General features: G+C 25.2%; 5 protein-coding genes across 9 annotated transcripts in view; 2 read left to right on the top strand and 3 right to left on the bottom strand.

The window, feature by feature from the left end:
- Positions 1–6,247, bottom strand: part of LOC126898754 (gustatory receptor 68a-like) — a 9,251-nt gene extending 3,004 nt beyond the window's left edge. Inside the window, exons 1-2 of one of the 2 annotated variants that reach the window (XM_050673070.1) lie at positions 6,125–6,247; positions 4,126–4,940 (exon numbers count right to left, since the gene is read on the bottom strand). In XM_050673070.1, coding sequence (XP_050529027.1) covers positions 4,126–4,940; positions 6,125–6,239 — 930 coding nt within the window. In that variant the 5' untranslated portion in view covers positions 6,240–6,247. Of the gene's footprint in view, positions 1–4,125; positions 4,941–5,397; positions 5,464–6,124 lie in introns of those variants that run through there. The other variant, XM_050673071.1, reaches the window with a different exon arrangement.
- The window catches only part of LOC126898764 (uncharacterized), a 42,074-nt gene extending 29,860 nt beyond the window's left edge, over positions 1–12,214 (bottom strand). Inside the window, exons 1-4 of one of the 2 annotated variants that reach the window (XM_050673082.1) lie at positions 11,964–12,171; positions 11,813–11,908; positions 11,494–11,754; positions 11,232–11,349 (exon numbers count right to left, since the gene is read on the bottom strand). In XM_050673082.1, the coding sequence (XP_050529039.1) occupies positions 11,524–11,754; positions 11,813–11,908; positions 11,964–12,023 (387 nt within the window). In that variant the 5' untranslated portion in view covers positions 12,024–12,171 and the 3' untranslated portion in view covers positions 11,232–11,349; positions 11,494–11,523. Of the gene's footprint in view, positions 1–11,231; positions 11,350–11,493; positions 11,755–11,812; positions 11,909–11,963 lie in introns of those variants that run through there. The other variant, XM_050673084.1, reaches the window with a different exon arrangement.
- LOC126898767 (uncharacterized) overlaps positions 1–22,177 on the top strand; it is a 74,410-nt gene that overhangs the window by 43,904 nt on the left and 8,329 nt on the right. The window lies entirely within an intron of this gene.
- On the bottom strand, positions 18–2,300 carry LOC126898759 (uncharacterized). Of its 2 annotated transcripts, XM_050673077.1 has the most exons (3): positions 2,072–2,300; positions 1,420–1,899; positions 18–1,346 (listed from the first exon to the last, which is right to left on the bottom strand). In XM_050673077.1, exons 1-3 carry the CDS (start codon positions 2,082–2,084, stop codon positions 1,285–1,287), a joined length of 555 nt encoding a protein of 184 aa, XP_050529034.1. In that variant the 5' UTR covers positions 2,085–2,300; the 3' UTR covers positions 18–1,284. The 2 variants fall into 2 exon arrangements, with proteins under 2 accessions (XP_050529034.1, XP_050529033.1); XM_050673076.1 differs by having other exon boundaries at positions 1,420–2,300.
- On the top strand, positions 17,615–18,552 carry LOC126898763 (uncharacterized). The gene is made up of 4 exons (XM_050673081.1): positions 17,615–17,820; positions 17,876–17,971; positions 18,030–18,290; positions 18,435–18,552. Exons 1-3 carry the CDS (start codon positions 17,761–17,763, stop codon positions 18,258–18,260), a joined length of 387 nt encoding a protein of 128 aa, XP_050529038.1. The 5' UTR covers positions 17,615–17,760; the 3' UTR covers positions 18,261–18,290; positions 18,435–18,552.

The raw sequence follows: 22,177 nt of genomic DNA, 5'->3' as shown, positions 1-22,177 counted from the left end.
TTAAAAAAAAAAAAAAAAAATACATCTTAATAAAACCAACACCTTCTCAGCTTCGCTTCGAAGCTAAAATGTATAAAGATTTAAAAAATTATTTTATATTTTTTATTTTATCGTTATTACATAATAACTGTAGACTAAAATAAATAATAAATGTATAAGAAAGCCCAAAATTTCGTTAAAATTATGTTTTTTGTATTTATATCGTAATAAATCATTTCTATGTAACTCTTGGTTTTTAAATATATGTTACAATTGAAATATATTTAAACTATATTCTTTATAATTATAACCTATTGTATTCAATAATATATTTGATATTTAGAAATACTCTATTTTTAGCTTCGATGCGAAGCTAAGAAGATAATGGTTTTACTATGACGTGTTTTTTTTTTGTGTCTTATCACTTTTTCTCAGATCTCACCGAACCGATATCTTTCAACAATACGTCAAAAGATCACAAATCGTATCTATTCAAAAATATTACCCTCAAAAATTTCCCTCGTTCACCGTAAATGGGGGAAACCTCCAAAAAAATTACAAATTTAAAAATTGCTAATTTTCGAAATTTTCTCAATTTATTTTAAAACTAATGTTTTAATTGCCATAATGTTTTAAAAAATGAACAAATCAATATAACTTTTTTTTTATAAATGCTTGATGTCTTTACCTATCATTTTTTTTTATAAATTTGACACTTTAACTGCCCACAGGGGGGTATTTAAAATGACAACTTTTTCATAAATAATTATTTTTTTAGCTACCGAATGCTATTTTTGTGTGAAAATTCTCGATTTTGTATTTTACATTTTTAACTTTATTATGCTATAACTTTTTGAAAAATATATGGATTAATACAATTTTTTCATGAGAAGTAGTATTTATATACATGTTTCAATCGACATACTTAATCAAGATATAAATAAGGAAATAACAGATCATGTAGCTTTTGGAATAATCCACCAATTTTTTAAAATTAAACAATATCTAAAGATTTGCATCGAAACGTTTTTTATGATAGTGATTTTAATCAATGTCAGATATCATTTTACTGAACCCAACTATGCCATGTCACCACAGTGCCGCGACTTGGTTTTTTTTAATTTTTATAATTGTTAGTATCAATATTATATTGAACTTCTCGGTATGAACAACCAAAAAATAATTGTATAATACACCATTTATGTTTATACTTAAACAATAATTTAAAGAATTACTAAACAATAAAGTAAATTGTGATTAATGAAATAACATAAACATAGAAAAAATATTATTTTTTTACAACATTTAATGAGTTTCTATTTGTAATAGCGTTGGTGGTTCTTCATCTGTTGCTTTAAGTTCCAATTCTAGATTTATAAAAAAAAATTAAAATACTATGAAATGATATTTTAACTAAACATTTTTTTTTTATATAAATACCTTGTATAATTAGTTCATTTGGTAATGGTAAAAATGTTTCTTCAGTAATTGGATCAAATTTAAATCCCAGTTGAAAATAATTTTCAATAATTACTGTCTTGATATAATCTTTAAATTTTCTGGTTAAAAACTTTAAAAAATCTAATCTTTTATCGTGTTTAATAATGGCTTTATATTCTTGAATCCATTCATTCCATAAATAATTCCGATTATAAGGTACAAATTCACAATATAACTCAGTTTCATATTTTAATTCTTCTATTATATTTTTAGAAAATAAATATATAGTCTTAAATGTACAAATATATGTAGATATATCATCACGTGATAGAGTTCGTTGGTTTAATTTATCAAAAATATCTTTTATTTCATTCAATAAAGGACTAATTATGTAGTGATTGCAGCTGTTTTCTTTAAAATCAGTCCATGGTAAAAAATGTATTAAATTTAATGCGTCCATAGCACCTTTCATCAATGTTGCTATTGGAAAAATTAATATAGTTATTATTTTTATGAATCCTTCGGTATATATGAATAAATTGTTTTTATTTTTATTTTTTGTACACATTTTTAGGGAGTTGATAATAATTAAAAAAAGATTATTCGTCACTTTTGCATATTTGCATCCAAGATATATAGTCAAAGTACGTACCTTTGTCAAACATAGAGTTCGATGTGTAGGTGTTTCAATTAAATTTTTAAGATAATATTTTAAATGGTTATATTTTACATATTTCACAACATTTAAATTTTTCCATCCCGAATACATTAATAACTTATCTATCTGATCTGTTTGTTTTTTCGTTGCATATTTCGCTTTTGTATATAAAATCACATATAATACTAAGACACTAAACTTGACAAGTTTTAATGAAAACATATGGAAGATAATTAATTATTATGATTGAAACTTTTATAACAAAATACAATTCGACAATGTGTCAAAAGTAACGTATTTATTGTTTTCTGTATTAAAAAAACTAACATTTATGATAAAACATATGTGGTATTATAATAAATTACTTTAAATAGAATTGTTTCCGCATAAACATTTTATATGCGAAACAATAAAAATTGACGTACGGCTAAATTAAATAAATGAAAAGTGAAAACTCGAAGTCCTTATTATAATAAAGAAATAGGCTTGGTTATTTAGGTATATTAATTAATTAATTAATAACATGATGAACAATATTAGTATCCCTTATCATTATTAGTTTAGAAAATGTTTCATCATTTGAGCATCAAACATATGTTATATAATCTATTTTTAGTTAATATAAATTAAAAAAATTTATTTTCCGGCACTAATATATGTAAATGACACGGGAAGGATAACTAACTAAGAAAAGAGAAAAAAACGTTGCGTACATTAATAAAAATAATTCTTCTTAAGTAGAGAATAATATATGTTGATATTCATGAAATTTTAATTTGAAAAAGTTAATACAACATTTTATTATAATAAAACTATGTTAAAATTAAGGAATTAGTATTTTTTTATTTTTGTTCTAAATGTTTTATATGTAAATAAAAAAAAGATATTTATACTATTAAAACTCACTGGTTTATTTTTAAATGAAAATTTACATATTTAACTAGCTTATAAACAAACAAATTACCAACCTTAACGATTTTTGAAATAGTACTTTGGAAGTGATTAATATTTTTAAATTTTGATTGGATGATAAGCGCGACAGAGTAATACACTCTATATTTTGAACTTGAGATAAATTCCAAAATAATGGGTCAAAGAATTACCTCAATTTATCATAAGTAATTGAATAGCTAGAACATTTTTTTTGGAAATTGCAGTCTGATTTATTTGAATAAACATGTTGGATTAACTTAAAAATTTGCAAAAACTCTCAAAAAATATTTATATCTAACAGTTAAATGTTTTTTATAGTTTCATGTTTTTTGTAAATGGGTGTGTTAATTTGGGTACATAGCCCTTATCTCTTATAAGAATATACCGTTTGACCAAAAAAATAACCAAAATAATTGAAACAAAAAATTATAACACGAAAAACAGTTATTTTTTACACTACTTGTTTAACTTTGAAGGCCATTTACATATAGAAGAAAAGGTGTCCAGACGACTTTTTTTTATATCACTTTGTAATATAAGCATTATTTTAACATAAATTTAAAGAATGCAGTATTTTTGGAAAATTTTCAAAAGTTAAGTTGAATATATTAACTTTTTGTAAAATGTTGCTATAATAAATCCTCCCTATAGACAGGTAGAGGTTCAGATTTTCAAAAAAATTATACCAAATAAAAAAGAAATATCTAATATATTTATATAAAAAGAATAATTTCCATTTATTTATTTTTAATAAAGTTATGACAGTTATAAAAAAAAATTAAATGAATGTTGAAAACTACTGATTTTAAAAATCGTAATATTTGGAGGGATCTACCCAATTCCATTTACAGGGAACGAGGTATATTTTTTCATTTTTAAGAATAATAGGTACAATTTGTGATGTGTTAACGCATCGTTGGAAGAAATCGGTTTGGTGAGTGCTGAAAAAAAGTAGTGACAGACATAAAAAAAAAAAGTAATAATAAACACCATAGTAAAACTAATATGTTCTTAGTTTCTCATCGAAGCTAAAAATCTATGAAAAATGAAATCTTATCAGCCAACTATGAAAACAAGTTAACTTAAAGGTAAATTAAGTAATATTGTATATTTACCACATGCTTAATTTTATCGGCTTGATATGACACAAAAACTATCCGAAATGAGACATTCACCAACTGACATATTAATCCAATAGTCCAAAATAATTTATAAGGGTCGTCGAGAGTTAATGCATATGCGGATTTCAACGTTATATATGTATAGAATATGAATGATAACATAGAGGCAATCATGTTAAGAAGTAAGTCGAGTCCGTAACACTTCGATGCGGTGTTAATCAATTGACAACATTGCCAATGTTTTTCCCAAAGAATTTTCAGTTGTCTGCTTTTGGCCAAATGTCTGCAATTGCATAAGGTATTCAGGTCTTGGACTATTTGTCGGCAGGTGTCATCAAACACAACACAGACTTGAACTATGTCGCACTCGACCATTACTGGTATTAGAAGTGCCGGTAGGCATAACACTGTTTCTTTGAACATAAAATTATCGGGCCTTGATAGCACCACCGCAAATATTCGAATAAAAATTAGTCCAGTAACTATTCCAAAATAAAGCATAGTGCTTTTATGATCCTGAATGTTTGATATTGATGGTCGCTGAGAATGTAAATGAAACATTTGATTGAGCACTGAGGATGTTTCGTTAAACCGATATAAGCAAGCTATCATAACAGATACTATGGCTTGAACAATACTTGCACAGGTTACAACCCACTCCATTACAGACGAATATTGTTCTGTTGAAAAATTTGACCATACTATAAACTGAATACAATTTTGAAATGACCAATAAAGGTAGACAATTATTATGACACTGTATGCCAAAAAGGATCTATCCGGTAAAAAAATTGTGTGTACATAATCCCCTAAATATAAAATATATTTGTATCACAATGCATTTTTATTATAATTAAAAGTACACCCTCAACGGGTAAATGAGTTCATAGAGGGTTCAAAAAGTAAGAAAACAGATCAATCGTTACAAACAATGAGAACAATAGAAACCCTTTTCCTTAACTACTAATCACTCTATACATCCATTGTATAAGTTCTAATAATTAATATGAGCTAATTGGTTTGTATTTTATACATTCTTATCAGAACCTATTAGGGGAGAGCGTGAGGAGTGCGATGCACTCCACGTTCCTCAACTGACACTCTTCAAACGTTTAAGTCGATATTTTTTTAATATAAGAGATTATATAAAAAACATTATTTTTTCGCTCACTCACGTATTTTTTGCGTTATGGATTCTTATAGTTCTCATATTTTTGTAATAAAACTTAAGCGAATTCTTGAGTTTAAGTAAATTGAAGGGCCTACCGCAATAACCTACACAACTCCAATTTTTTGAAAATTTACATTTTGATAGAATATAACGCAGGAGAAACTCTTTTATAAAGTGGGTACAACAAATAAATATTTGTTACGTCCGATAATTTGTAGTAATTGAGTAGTTGCAAAAAAAGCAAGTTTTTTTGGTGTGTTTAAATGTAAGATAAATATATTTTTTTAAGCTACTTTTCTAGCTCTAGGTAAACGGGCGATGTATAAGTAGAACCTGCCGTAACTTCCATATAAAAATACTCTTATACCATTGATATCTATTGTAATAGCTATAACAACATAGGAGGGTCTTAGTCTTTAAAAGTACTCCCTCACTTACGTCAATAATTTACACGTGTTTATTATGATAAATATTTTATTAAATTTTAGTACTTGTTAAAATTATTTCTTAAAAATTCAGAAATATTGAAAAAATATAACCGTAATGTATATTTTTCTAAAATGTTTAAGGAAAACAAACATATATTAAATATTTTAATGGTATTATAAAGAGATTCATATTTTGTGAAAAAAAAAACAAGCCTTCCCTATGAAATTGATCTGTATTTTTTTGGGACAAGACAGATTATTTATAGAATGATGTTATCCTTCAAACAAATTTTAAAAACACATTTTTGTGCACATATTAGCTTTTGAAAATAAACAACATATAATTTTTTTACAAGAACTCTGTTTAATTTTATACTCTATATTAAATTCATACTTGAATTTTGCTGATTGTTCAATGAAATCACTTGTTCTTTTACCAGAAGGAGACCAAATATTTTACTTAAGAAAAAAAATGGCCCCATTATTTTATTTCCGTTAGAATAAATCATTTTAAATAAATTCGAAACACTTCACATTAGTCTATTGAAATATATAAATGGAATAAAAAAGTTGTATACTAGCAATTCAATCAGTATTATAAAATAAACATTCAATAACTATTAAATAGAAGCGAAGTATTATTTGATGACAATGTCATCATGTCTAAAAAAATATTAAAAAAATAAACTTATTTTTCATGCTTGAGAATTATATTAAAGTAATACATATTTTTTATGTCATCGCCATTTAATCTATTTTATGCCCGTATAGTCATTTTATGAGACCCAAAGTACTTATGTATTGGTAACAATATTCCATTTAATAGTCAGTCTTATGGGAGGGCTGGTTAGTTAAGGGATGCGTAAAGTTATGTGGTATATTTCCACCCCATAACTTTATGTAATACATTAGTAATTAGTTTTACAATGATAAGTCACGTTTTGATGCATGTGTTATTTAATGCAATAATATTTTATTTATTAGTAATCAAATTTCATTAACAAGTATTGGCGAATTTATGGATTTTGTGAACTTTTTGGAGTACATTAAATTATAAATAAATGATGTACATAAAAATGTGGATAGTATTTAATTTGATGATAAAATTATCTGTTCAATAAATCCAAAAGCAATATCAACACGTGTTTCCTTAATTATGCCTTGGTTACAAGATTTATGATTAATTATTATTATTATTATTATTATAATACATGAATAAATACTTATATTGTAATTAAATAATGTATGTAATTGTTGTTCTATAATTTTATTTAGTAAATTTTACGTAGAAGTTATAAAAAATTATAATATTGTTGCATAAAGGCGATTATTTTTACTATTGGCCACTCGATTTCTCTTAAAATAATAATTATCTTAAAAAAATTCGTTTTGTAATTTACTAATTTTGTATAATTCTCGGTTTATTAATTATTAATTATTTTTTTAACTCATCCATTATATAAGGGTGTCAATTTAATTTTTTTAAATGACAATATACATATTTAACTAGCATATAAAATAATAAAATAATCAACCGGTCAATAACGACTTTTGAAATAGTACTTTGGAAGTTATTAACATTTTTTAAATATTGAATGGATGACAAGTGAAGCAGAGTAAAACGTTATGTTAAAAATATCATAAACCACACGTCACTTCCCAATCTATATTTTAAAATAGAATAGATATATAAAATAGATAAATTCCGAAATAATGAGTCAAAGAATTACGTGTATTTTTTTACCCAATTTATCATAAGCCATTGACAGCTAGAGCATTTTTTTGGAAAGGGCAGTACGATTAATTTTAATAAACATGTTGGATTAACTTAAAAAGTTGCCAAAATTCTCCCTGAAAATATTTATAACTAATACTTAAATCCTTTTTATAGTTTTATATATTTTTTTAAAAGGGTGTTTTCAATTGGAATACATACCCCTTACCTCTTATAGGAATATACCAGTTGACCTGACAAGGGAAAATTACAACACAATAAATAGTTACTTTTTACACTAAAGTATTACAGAAAATTTTTAAAAATTAACTTTTTATACATTATTTTAAAGAATTGATCGCATCCCGTATATAATAAATAACTAATTTATCAGAATATGACGAATTGATTAACAAATTAAAAGAAATAATTATTGTGTCTTAGAAAAGATAAAGTATAGATTGTTAGTTTATTGCCTAATTTGTGGTCAAGAGATAAAATCTGTAGTGAGTTTAATGTCTCCGAATATACGGTTCGAACAACTTAAAGATAGATAAAATAAGAAGGAATTTTACCTAAAATTTGATGAAAAATGGGTAATATTACTAGTAATAAACTAGTTTAGCTCGTTTTAAAATTTTATGAAGATGATGAAAATAGCAGGATCTGTCCTAGTAAAAAAGATTATGTTAATATTAATATAAATGGTTCAAGCGAGCAATTTCAAAAAAGGTTATTACTTTGCAATTTAAATGAACTATTTGTGAAATTAAAATTAGTGACAGAAATTTAAATTAAGTGGTGCTTATTGGCTGGATCTTTGGGCACTAGGGTGTCCCTTATTTATAAAATTTAAAAATTACAAAGTGCCACCCCCTAAAATTATTCGAATACATGAAAAAATAAATTGTACAAAATTTGGAGACTATTGGTCAACTCTAAGACGTGCCCCAAGGGGGTTAAAAATAACCCCCCAAGGGTGATTTTTTAGTTTTTTTTGTCTATCTCATAAACTTTAGCTTTTGCGAAAAAGTTTATTTGAACATTTTTTTAGGTATACAATTTTTCTATAAAAAGTATATTTACAAAAATTTTCGAAAAGTTCTTATTTAGCCCTAAAAAAATAAAAACGTATATATTCTATTCTTACCGTTGAAATTGTTAATTTATAAATCGTTCATTATAAAAACATAAAAAAAATTCATTTAACCGTTGTTTTAAATTTAATTTTCTATACATTTTTAATTCGACATTTTTTCTATTATTTACTATTCAAAACCTACAATTTTTTTAATTTTAATTAAAAAAAAAACAAATCAGAGTAAAATTAATACCGTCTCAGTTTCACATTGAAGCTAAAATAATGTTAACTTACAAATTTGTATACAACCAGAAACTTTATAAACTTGTAATAAAAATACATAATGAACGAATATTTAACTCATTGATTGACAATTCAAATTGGCCCTGAAACAAAAAAAATTATTATTTTAAAAAATTAATTATAAAAAAGTATTAATTTTACTCTGATGTGTTTTTTTTTAATTAAAATTAAAAAAATTGTAGGTTTTGAATAGTAAATAATAGAAAATATGTCGAATTAAAAATGTATAGAAAATTAAATTTAAAACAACGGTTAAATGATTTTTTTTTATGTTTTTATAATGAACGATTTATAAATTAACAATTTCAACGGTAAGAATAGAATATATACGTTTTTATTTTTTTAGGGCTAAATAAGAACTTTTCGAAAATTTTTGTAAATATACTTTTTATAGAAAAATTGTATACCTAAAAAAAAGTTCAAATAAACTTTTTCGCAAAAGCTAAAGTTTTTGAGATTGACAAAAAAAACTAAAAAATCACCCTTGGGGGGTTATTTTTAACCCCCTTGGGGCACGTCTTAGAGTTGACCAATAGTCTCCAAATTTTGTACAATTTATTTTTTCATGTATTCGAATAATTTTAGGGGGTGGCACTTACAAATATTAAAAAAAAAAAAACCTCTCATGTAGCTAAGGGTCACCCTATTGGGCACACATAATGTCTGTGTTCATTTTCAAAATGTAAAGCTTATGGTTGAAAGCTTGGGTTAAAAGCTGGTTATAAATACTATTTAATTTGTTTAGTTTGTAATTTAGAAAATTATATTTGTGTAATGATATGGAATGCGTTATTTGTTTGAATTGGAGTGATAGTTTTAAAAAAAATGCTTTATGACGAATTAGATTGGCCCAGAAAATATTATATATAAACAATGGGTTAGTACTGATAGAGTAACTATATAACAATTTAGCTACTAATATTTTACCTGTGGATGATTTTATTGATTTATTAAGTGAAAAATTATGTACTTTAATGAAACATTATTACGAATGGTAAAAGTGGGAAAAAATAGGAGGGGGAACTATAGCTACTAAAGAATGAGGAATGTATCCGAGCCACATTGAATTATCTCCCCTCAAAGGCTAGAAATTATATTAATAATAAAAAGCAAATATATTTACTGTACCTACATATAATTTTCCTTATTTCGCTAAAAATCAATTAGAAATGAATATTATACAAAACATCACAAAATCAGTATCATTCAGTTATAAAAATAAATGCAAAACCGTATTTTTGAATTTTAAATATTATACTATAACAGAAACAAGTTGAGAAAATAATATTAACATCAACCAATTTAGGTAGGTATCTACATATAAAAATATGAAATAACAATTATAGTAATATAACTTATAAAGTACTCTACAAACTAATAATATATCAACAATCGTGGTAGTTTCTATTAATATATAAATACATCACCTTAAATTTTATTTTCATTACTTTATAACCCTTAATATAATAAGTCTTTTAGTTTCTTGTGTAGTTATAAATTAATTACATGGTCTTTTAGCTTAAAGTAAAACATTTCAAAACACAATTAAATTGTAATAATGAATAATTTTAGTATTATGTAAAAATATTTTATTGAAAAAATTGTATTTCATTGTTTATTTTAATTTGAAAAAGTCGTTTTTTTATAAATCATAAATAGATTAAAATTTTGATACACCAGTCTATAACAAAGTTTTTGGAGAAAATAACACTCATAGTTTTTACATTATACATTTAAAACGGTTTTAATATTAATATACACTTATTCACAACAAAACTAGTTTTGTACAGAATGATAATTGTTTAGATTTAATTTCTTTCATATGATAATGTTCAGTATTCTAACCAAAATTAAAATGGCTATACTTAGTTATATGTAAATTATAATTAATAATTACTGGTAAATTATGACTGTAACTGTATATTACTCACTGTACCCTTCTACAAACTCTGATTTTTACGACAACATCATCATTCACAATTATTTGTATAAGTCGTTTTCACAAAATAATTCATATAATAATACAGTTTTGATGTTGATTATGAGAATCTCTCAATAATAATAAATAGCGTTTTAGTATTATTGGTCATAATATTTTATTTTAACATAATATTGAAATTTTGTCATCTAAGAACTAAAAACTATTCATATATCTATAGTGTGTGTTTAATTTATTTTGAAATTAAATGTGAACACATACGCTTATAACCTGAACATTTATATAAATTTTATTTGGTCGTTGATCACAAAATACTACAATTATACGTTTTACCTTTCTCTATTAGAGAAGTCTGGTAAAGTAGTCTCTGTACATTATGGACAATATAGATGTTTTGGCAACCGGAGTTTGAAACACTAGAAGTACCATTGGTTTTTGTAAAAAAAAAATAAAACTCAAATATGTATATGCATTCATAAAAGTGTTATATATTACAATAGGTGCGAAAAAATAAAACATAAGATTTAGTTAAATTAACAAAAAGTATTTCGTAATGAAGGTTTTCGAAAATTGAACGATCGCCTGAAAAGAAAAAATAATATACATCAATAATAGGACGGTTATGCAAGTAAAACTATTGTGTAAAATCAAGTCAGCCTTAACTAATTAATTGAATTTTTTAATTACTGACAATAATTAATGTGGACAACAGTAAGCCGTTATTACCTCAGTGCCATCGCTCAAAATTCATTGCGCCTAATTTTTTGCGATTTGTTTCATCACTTGAACTATTGTAAGCGATTCTACACAAACCGCCTCATGCTCAGAATGAATCTTACAATAATTTTCTTTGATCTTGTTAATCATGTTGTCATCGATTGTGTTACTTTCCTTCAATTCATTACATACCTCGGTGATTTCATCTAGGTTAAATTTGCCATCATTATTTTGGTCATGTTTGTTTAATGTTTTTATAATACCCTGGGCCTGAATAGCAAAAGACATATTAATAAGTAAAATGTTAAAAGTTATTTATACAAGGTACCGTATTCGACAAGTTACTAAATACAGCATCTAATTTCGTGCCATTGTCGTCTAGTTTATTCAATGCTTGTTTATCTGTGTCTGATAAAATACCACCCTGAAAATATAATAATTTCAGTACATTTGCAATGTCGACAAAAAGAATCACTTACCAGAGCGCCGGCAATGAAGAACACTGAACACAATACAACTGCGCTTTTAAAATGAGCCATTTTATTCAAATGTCAAATACTTTTTTTGAGAGTTCAAGTCTGTTTGAATTTACTGCTAACTTCCAATGGATCGAAGTGAACACGATTTGATTCTAACGATCGCCAGTTCGTCTTTTATACTGACAAATTCATCGGATTTGTGTCAAAAATATTTGTTTTCGTGTGTTATCGACTCCCAATTTAGATGTAACTTGATAAATATTTTTTACCGAGACGAGCCCGTGAGTCAGAGCTGTGGTGTTTTTGAAAATTTTTCGGTCCGAAAATATACCACAAAAATAAGGCAATTATTGAATAAAATACGACGTGACACATTCAGACTATTGCAATAATATTTACGAACCGAATGAAAACAAATTGAAAATAAAAATTTTATTCATCTGTTTTCGTACCTATTAAAAAAATTATTACATTAAAACTGTCTTATTATTTTTGATCACAGATTGCTATCATAATTAAATTTAAAGTAACATTAGTAGAAGAAATGTTTTTTTTAATACATTTGAGATTCAGCGTAGTAAAATTGAAACAATTATTTGGATAAATATTATGTGATATACAATAAATATTTATAATCACTTATAATTAGTGTGTACATAAATTTTTTATTTGAAAAAAATAATGTGTTACATTTTATATTAATCAAATTTTAATTAAAGAATTCGAGCATTATATTACTATGAAAAAAACTATAAATTGGACTATTCTAGCAGACAATTTGTGATTTTAAGACTTATTGACCGATAGTCTAGTAACGAGATGGTCCATGGAAAAAATAATTAAACATCATTAATACTAGGCCATATATGCGTTTAATACCAATTAAAAATGATATTTGTCGACAGGTCACATTTTTAATCATAATGAAGCTGGTGAATTATATCACTAGTGATTAACAGGTACCGGATTTCCCATTGGATATAGACATTTAATGACGTCATTATAGAGGTGTATATTAAAAATGTAATGCGCATTTAAATTGGTTTTTTTTTTTTTGATATACATTTAAAAAAAATGTTTTTGTAATAAAAATAATTTCTTATTTGTATATTATAACAATTTTCTGGGACGCAATTTTTAAGGAATTCAGAAGTAGGTTCTTTTGCATTCTCATTTTTGTGGAGTATTTTTTTTTGTACAAAAATTAACTTATTAAAAATATTTTGAAATTTCCATAAAATAATTAAATTTTAATTTAGACATTATTTAGTGGTTTTTTGTGTTTTAAAATTGTTATTCGATTTAAAAAAATTTTAGTTCAAAAAATACTTTTAAATTATTGCTATTTATGTTTACATTATATTTCACTTAACTCTAAAGCAATTCATATTTTAAGTTGTTTTATTTTTGTTATTTACATAGTTGTAAATATTTCGTGCAAAATTATAAACTTACAACGAATTTATTAACAACATATTATGTTATTAATTAATTCTTTTAATTTAAATATTTTAAATTTAGGCGAAATTGCAGCATATATACAGAGTTATCCCTACAATTTGTAAGGCCTACAAATATAATATGAAGCCTTCCCCAAGAAGACAATTACACTCCTATAAGTCTGTAACATTTCCCATTACTAAATGTTAATATATGTAAAGTATTTTTACCCATCACCTTTACAAGTGACTCATCTAAATCATAAATAATTTGTTTAGTACATTACAAAGAAGTATATTCACTTTTATTATAATAATTTAAAGTGTACCAGTATTTTGTTCTTGTTTTCATTTAGTTAATAATATAATATATTGCCAAATAAAAATTCAAATTATATTTGTAAAATATATAAATCAATTAAAGAAAAATTAGTATTATTTTAGAGAGCACGGTGCCTGGACCATGAATTCTCCTCGCCCAGCATGTGTGATTACCTAACTAAATATTTTTAATATGACAAATCTCAATTTGATAATTATATTTTAAAACATTAAATTGACGAAAGTTAAGCACCGTTTGAATTTAAAAACTAGAAAAAAACTTTTTCATTAAAAAGACTAAATTAAATCTTGTTACTATTACCTTATCAGTAAAATATATGTGTTGTTACTTTTACTAATCATATTGGCGTGGAATTAAAACTAAGACATAAAACAAAATTGCAAGATTTTTAGTGCAATGAAGCTATGTTAAATTCCTACATATTATCTGTCCAAAAAAAATGTATTTAATATTTTGTTTTAAAATTATTGTATGTGAATTAGAAAAGGAATAAATCATTTTGACATTAACCACTTAAGTACAAGCTTAAAATATCCAACAACTCCATTACGCTGGATCTTGACTGTAACTCATCCATTTAATTTTTAATATTCGATTAATATTGAAACAATATTTTGAATACTAGATGAGTTATTGTGAATATTTTAATGATAATATATTAAATAATATTATTAATAATAAATATTATTAACGTTGGCAAAGACACACATTTTTGAAAAACTAGTTATTATTCAAATTACCATAAGACCTAAAAACATAAATCAAAATTTTCATTCTTTAAACCGCTTATTTCAATTATATTACTCTTCGTCTCAACTAATTGATATAACTCTACTTTGGTACCAGTAAAAAATTTCGTCAACAAAACACCAACAGACCCAAACTTAAATAGCTGACTACTACACCAAACAGAAAATTAAGTACTCGTTAAGCACTGATAAAATCATTCACCAGATTCATTGTGATTAAAAATTAGAGCTGTCGCGTACCGACCAATCAACAATTATCATTTGCAATTAGTATTACACGCATACATTACTTAGTAATACTTAAATTGAAAATCATGTAATTTTTGGTTGATATGATCTGTTATCCATCGAAATGTTTTACACCAGTGATTTTAATCACTTTCAGATAGCATCAATACTAATCTCAATGCCTCACATCCATTACTCTGGATCTTGACTACAACTCCTATTTAATTTTTAGTATTTAAAAACTTTTTATAAAAATCTAATCATTATCCAAATTAAAGGGGTGCATAAAAATCATATTAAAATTTTTTTCTTTTAATTTTTAAGGATGTTTCAAAAATCTTTTTTAAATGTACATTACCGAATGCTATTTTTGTGTGAAAATTCTCGATTTTATTTTTTACATTTTTAACTTTATAATGCTATAACTTATAGCATCAACACAATTTTTTTATGAACTAGCAGATCATGTAGCTTTTGGAATAATACACCAATTTTTTAAAATTAAACACTATCTAAAGATTTGCATCGAAGCGTTTTATTTTGATAGTGATTTTAATCACTGTCAGATATCATTATACTTGATCCAACTATGCCACGTCACCACTGTGCCGCGACCCCCCTGTGCTGGGTTTTTTTTTTTATATTAAAACCTTAGATATTTTCCTTTCATTTGATATCATTTTTTTGAAAATCTAACACTTAACCTACTCACAAGGGGGGATTTATAATAGTAACTTTTTTGCAAAAAATTAACTTTTTCAACAAAATATTTGAAAATGTTTCGTAAAAACTGCGTCCTTTAAATATATGTCAAATTAAAGATTATAATAAATATCACTCTGTGATAAATTATTCAGAGATAGACTGATAAATATATATATAGATTACGTTCTACGTTAGATAATATTTTACGTAATTATTTTGTTCTTATATTATAAGAACTAAATAATTTATCACAGAACATATATTATCAAATATTAGACACTTTCCTTTAACACTTGATACAATGTACATTTTATTTCATACTGGTTTATTATCGGTATATAAATATACTATAATGTTATCTATCTACGTTATATTGTATATTAGGACCAATTACAAAAAGATGAACAAACGGCTGACAATAGGCAGTAGAGTAATATTAACCAATGTTAATTAAACACTGTGCCGTGACCCCCCTGTGCTGGGTTTGGTTTTTAAAAATGAACGGATTATTGCGAAATTTTTATTCATACTACTTTAGACATTAACCATGCCGATAACAAACTTTTTTTGAAAATCTAATCACTATCCAAATTAAAGGGGTGCCTAAAAATCATATTAAAAATTTTTCTTTAATATTACATGTACATTATCTAGAGAGTTTTCAAAGTTTATGATAGGGTAATTTTATTTACTTACTTTAGTAAATAAAAAAAATTATAACTAATCCTATAGGCTATATTTTATTATAATACTAAGAAATATTAAAAATAATTCCCAACCATAATTGATGACTTGTTTTCAATCAGTAATCGGTCTCTTAAGTTGATAATCATGTAATTTTTAATTTTAGTTTTCATAAATTTTAATTTCAATAAATATACCCGTCGCCTACACCTATTGAAGCGACAACATTTTGGGTACGAGTTCAAAATGTAAGTCAACAGTAAACTAATAGACCAGTACACATACAGTTATTCTTAAGTTGAAAATCATGTAATTTTTAGTGGAAATAATAGAGTTTATATGCCTCGAAACGCTACACAACAATGATTTTAATCACTTTTGTCAAAGACCCACATTAATTTATGTGGGTCCCACACCTATTTAATTTTTAGTATTCACTTTATATTAAAAAAAATTCATTGATAATACTTTAAATATTAAGTTTGCCAAACACCCACATTATTGAATAACTAATTATTATTCACATTACTGTAGGGTCTAAAAACATAAATTAAAATTTCTCTTTTTTTAATTATTGACAAAGATATAAAAAAACCCGACTTTTTTAATTCCAAATTAAAATAAATCAAAGCTAATACTTAATAATGAAAAATTATCCAAAATCTAATTTCTAAGAATTCTATAGGAACTTAAGCGGAAAATCACAAATTTGTGTGCTAAAATGTCTATATCCAATGGGAAATCCGGTACCTGTTAATCACTAGTGATATAATTCACCAGCTTCATTATGATTAAAAATGTGACCTGTCGACAAATATCATTTTTAATTGGTATTAAACGCATATATGGCCTAGTATTAATGATGTTTAATTATTTTTTCCATGGACCATCTCGTTACTAGACTATCGGTCAATAAGTCTTAAAATCACAAATTGTCTGCTAGAATAGTCCAATTTATAGTTTTTTTCATAGTAATATAATGCTCGAATTCTTTAATTAAAATTTGATTAATATAAAATGTAACACATTATTTTTTTCAAATAAAAAATTTATGTACACACTAATTATAAGTGATTATAAATATTTATTGTATATCACATAATATTTATCCAAATAATTGTTTCAATTTTACTACGCTGAATCTCAAATGTATTAAAAAAAACATTTCTTCTACTAATGTTACTTTAAATTTAATTATGATAGCAATCTGTGATCAAAAATAATAAGACAGTTTTAATGTAATAATTTTTTTAATAGGTACGAAAACAGATGAATAAAATTTTTATTTTCAATTTGTTTTCATTCGGTTCGTAAATATTATTGCAATAGTCTGAATGTGTCACGTCGTATTTTATTCAATAATTGCCTTATTTTTGTGGTATATTTTCGGACCGAAAAATTTTCAAAAACACCACAGCTCTGACTCACGGGCTCGTCTCGGTAAAAAATATTTATCAAGTTACATCTAAATTGGGAGTCGATAACACACGAAAACAAATATTTTTGACACAAATCCGATGAATTTGTCAGTATAAAAGACGAACTGGCGATCGTTAGAATCAAATCGTGTTCACTTCGATCCATTGGAAGTTAGCAGTAAATTCAAACAGACTTGAACTCTCAAAAAAAGTATTTGACATTTGAATAAAATGGCTCATTTTAAAAGCGCAGTTGTATTGTGTTCAGTGTTCTTCATTGCCGGCGCTCTGGTAAGTGATTCTTTTTGTCGACATTGCAAATGTACTGAAATTATTATATTTTCAGGGTGGTATTTTATCAGACACAGATAAACAAGCATTGAATAAACTAGACGACAATGGCACGAAATTAGATGCTGTATTTAGTAACTTGTCGAATACGGTACCTTGTATAAATAACTTTTAACATTTTACTTATTAATATGTCTTTTGCTATTCAGGCCCAGGGTATTATAAAAACATTAAACAAACATGACCAAAATAATGATGGCAAATTTAACCTAGATGAAATCACCGAGGTATGTAATGAATTGAAGGAAAGTAACACAATCGATGACAACATGATTAACAAGATCAAAGAAAATTATTGTAAGATTCATTCTGAGCATGAGGCGGTTTGTGTAGAATCGCTTACAATAGTTCAAGTGATGAAACAAATCGCAAAAAATTAGGCGCAATGAATTTTGAGCGATGGCACTGAGGTAATAACGGCTTACTGTTGTCCACATTAATTATTGTCAGTAATTAAAAAATTCAATTAATTAGTTAAGGCTGACTTGATTTTACACAATAGTTTTACTTGCATAACCGTCCTATTATTGATGTATATTATTTTTTCTTTTCAGGCGATCGTTCAATTTTCGAAAACCTTCATTACGAAATACTTTTTGTTAATTTAACTAAATCTTATGTTTTATTTTTTCGCACCTATTGTAATATATAACACTTTTATGAATGCATATACATATTTGAGTTTTATTTTTTTTTTACAAAAACCAATGGTACTTCTAGTGTTTCAAACTCCGGTTGCCAAAACATCTATATTGTCCATAATGTACAGAGACTACTTTACCAGACTTCTCTAATAGAGAAAGGTAAAACGTATAATTGTAGTATTTTGTGATCAACGACCAAATAAAATTTATATAAATGTTCAGGTTATAAGCGTATGTGTTCACATTTAATTTCAAAATAAATTAAACACACACTATAGATATATGAATAGTTTTTAGTTCTTAGATGACAAAATTTCAATATTATGTTAAAATAAAATATTATGACCAATAATACTAAAACGCTATTTATTATTATTGAGAGATTCTCATAATCAACATCAAAACTGTATTATTATATGAATTATTTTGTGAAAACGACTTATACAAATAATTGTGAATGATGATGTTGTCGTAAAAATCAGAGTTTGTAGAAGGGTACAGTGAGTAATATACAGTTACAGTCATAATTTACCAGTAATTATTAATTATAATTTACATATAACTAAGTATAGCCATTTTAATTTTGGTTAGAATACTGAACATTATCATATGAAAGAAATTAAATCTAAACAATTATCATTCTGTACAAAACTAGTTTTGTTGTGAAATGAGTGTTCACTTACAATCTCATATATTTTTGATATTAAATATTATTGTCATTGAAATCATTATTGCAATAATTCTAAACTGTAGGGAATTAATGAACTTCAACTCATAATTTTTTTTTTCTTGACAATTTCTCCATCAAGTTTCACATTTATAAATATTTTGGGTTAAGTCTTAGAAAAATATAACAAAAATTAAGTTTTAAATAATTTAATNGTCTTAGAAAAATATAACAAAAATTAAGTTTTAAATAATTTAATAATTATATTGAATACAATAAACATTTATAGATGTCATATGATTATCCTTTAGAATTGAATCGTTGACCTTAAAATCATAGAATTATAAAACGCTATTATATAGCTATATTTTGAACACTATAATAATCGTTATTATTATTAGAATCTAAAATATAACAAAAAAATACATTAGTTATATATATATATATAAAAATTTAAAAGTTAAAAAATTAAAAATATAGATATTTTTTTAACTTTCCATTAATACATTAATAAAATGTAACATTTGGTAGGAAAAATTAATTAATACCAAAGCTAAAATACTAATGATACTTTTTTTAAAATATAAAATGTATTATTAAGTGATTAAAAATCTTTATTGGATATTATACATTATTTATGTAAAAAAATGTTTCAACTTGACTACGCGGGATCACAACTGCACTAAAAAAACTTTTGTACTACTAATATTATCTTAAATTTAATTATAATAGCATTATGCGATTAAAAATTATTAGTCAGTTTTAATGTAATTTTTTTTAATATACACAAAAATAGATGAATAATATTTATATTACTACTGATGGAGTCAGTAAAAGGACCAAGCGTTTGTCTCTGTTAAAGCTCTCGTGTGGTTACCCACTCAGAAACTAACTGCAAACATCGTAGCAGAACTTCATATAAATTCATTTTAATGAGCAACACAGCTTTTTTTTTTTTGTATGGCTTAACATTTGATTAGTTTAGGGCTAAAATAGTCACATTCGCAATGTAAAAAAAATCCCATGAGAAAATATTGTTTCTTCAGGGTGTTTTTTCCTTTTAATCACTCACGTAATAAGTAAATGAGTATTGAGCTAATATTTAGCCACACAATTTTTTAGTTTGAGTTTTAGAGATACAAATAAAAGGGAAGAATTACTCATGGATTTACGCGTGAAGTGTATTAATAAAATAATGTAATTTTTTGGGCACAACGTCTGTAGCACTTTAATTTGTTAATTAGTTTATTTTCTATAAACTAAAATTTACACTAAATTTGAAAGTAAAAAAATAACGAAACAACTACATAGTTTATTCCCAAGTAAACATCGTTCATTAATTAATTTTTAGCATTTACAAAAAATAACAAAAACTTCATAGGAGACTTTGCGGTTTTACGGTGAAATACGTTCACTTTACAAAAAAAAACGTAACACTACTTTTCCTTTGAAATAAGAGGTTTATAAGACTTATCACTTTTAAGTTTTTGTTAGTATATCATTTCTTTTGAAATTTTATTCTGTACATATTAATAAAAAGAACGATTGATACCACTAAGAAGTCAAACATATTTAAATAAATAATTTTTGTGTCCTTACATGAACACAATCTGTGACCAAACAATGGCCGACAAGCGACACTTAAACACCGTCCAGAACCGGCTGCAACATTGTTGAAGTCTGGATCCTAACCTTCAATATTATGTTAAAATAAAATATTATGACCAATTATACTAAAACGCTATTTATTATTATTGAGAGATACTCATAATCAACATCAAAACTGTAAATATTATGTTAAAACGACTTATACAAATAATTAAGAATGATGATGTTATCGTAAAAATCAGAATTTGTAGAAGGGTACAGTGAGTAATATACAGTTACAGTCATAATTTACCAGTAATTATTAATTATAATTATAATTATAATTGAAATTTTATTCTGTACATATTAATAAAAAGAACGATTGATACCACTAAGAAGTCAAACATATTTAAATAAATAATTTTTGTGTAAGGCATGGACAATTATATTGTATAGAAATTATCATACAGATTATAACGTTTTAGCATCTAAATTTTTAAAATTTAAATGAATAAGACAGTTGTAAGCTAAACTCATAATAACCAGCCTAACTTAACAAGAACCACGAAAAGTGTCCACCATGGACCGAGGCAAGCCAACGGCAAAACAGGATTTCGTAACTTATCCTAGGGGAAAAAAGGTTCTATGATTAACATTTTTTGAATTTATATAACAATTATTAAAATTTATACAATATTATAATTTAAAGTTGCCATAAACAGAACAAAATCAAATAAAAAAATGTTAAATAAAACCACAGATCAAAATACATTAAGTTAAATATAACACCCAAACATAACAAGAGGAAAATATATATAATAAAAACACTACAATAAAATATTAAAGTGAAAAAACAAAATTAGTAACAAGTTAAATTTATAGGATGTCTAAAATTATAAAGGTGACTAATAAGTCATCAAATAGAAACAATAAATTTATTGGATATAATAAATATTTTTTCTGCTTATTAATTTAATTTTATACAATTTTTAGCATTTAGTTCACATAAAAATTTTTATATTTAGTGTCATTTATCACAATAATGTACAGCCAGCTGTCTACAAACAGTCAAACACCCAAACGGCCTATGTATTCTCCCAAAAGAGTAAAAACACAGATTTATTATAAGATAATCATAGCCTACTTTTCAGTGACCAATATTTGAATGTTCCTTATAAGAACAGTTACAGATATATAACAATATTAACGGGATAACAATTACCTTTTTAAGTATATTAATTTTCAAGGTCATAAACAGAATTAAGATAGTAAATTTAATGTACCAACAATACAAAATCAAATAAGAGAAAAAGGGGAAACCTGAGCATGACAGATACAACGCATGTGTCAGGGTATAATGGCATGTCACTAACGTCAGTAGGTATCCTCTACAAAAATA

This window comes from Daktulosphaira vitifoliae, unplaced genomic scaffold (genome assembly GCF_025091365.1).
Source record: "Daktulosphaira vitifoliae isolate Bord-2020 unplaced genomic scaffold, ASM2509136v1 Scaffold_2, whole genome shotgun sequence".
Taxonomy (NCBI): domain Eukaryota; kingdom Metazoa; phylum Arthropoda; class Insecta; order Hemiptera; family Phylloxeridae; genus Daktulosphaira; species Daktulosphaira vitifoliae.
Note: the sequence above shows the minus strand (reverse complement) of the source record. Positions and strands in the feature narration are given on the sequence as shown.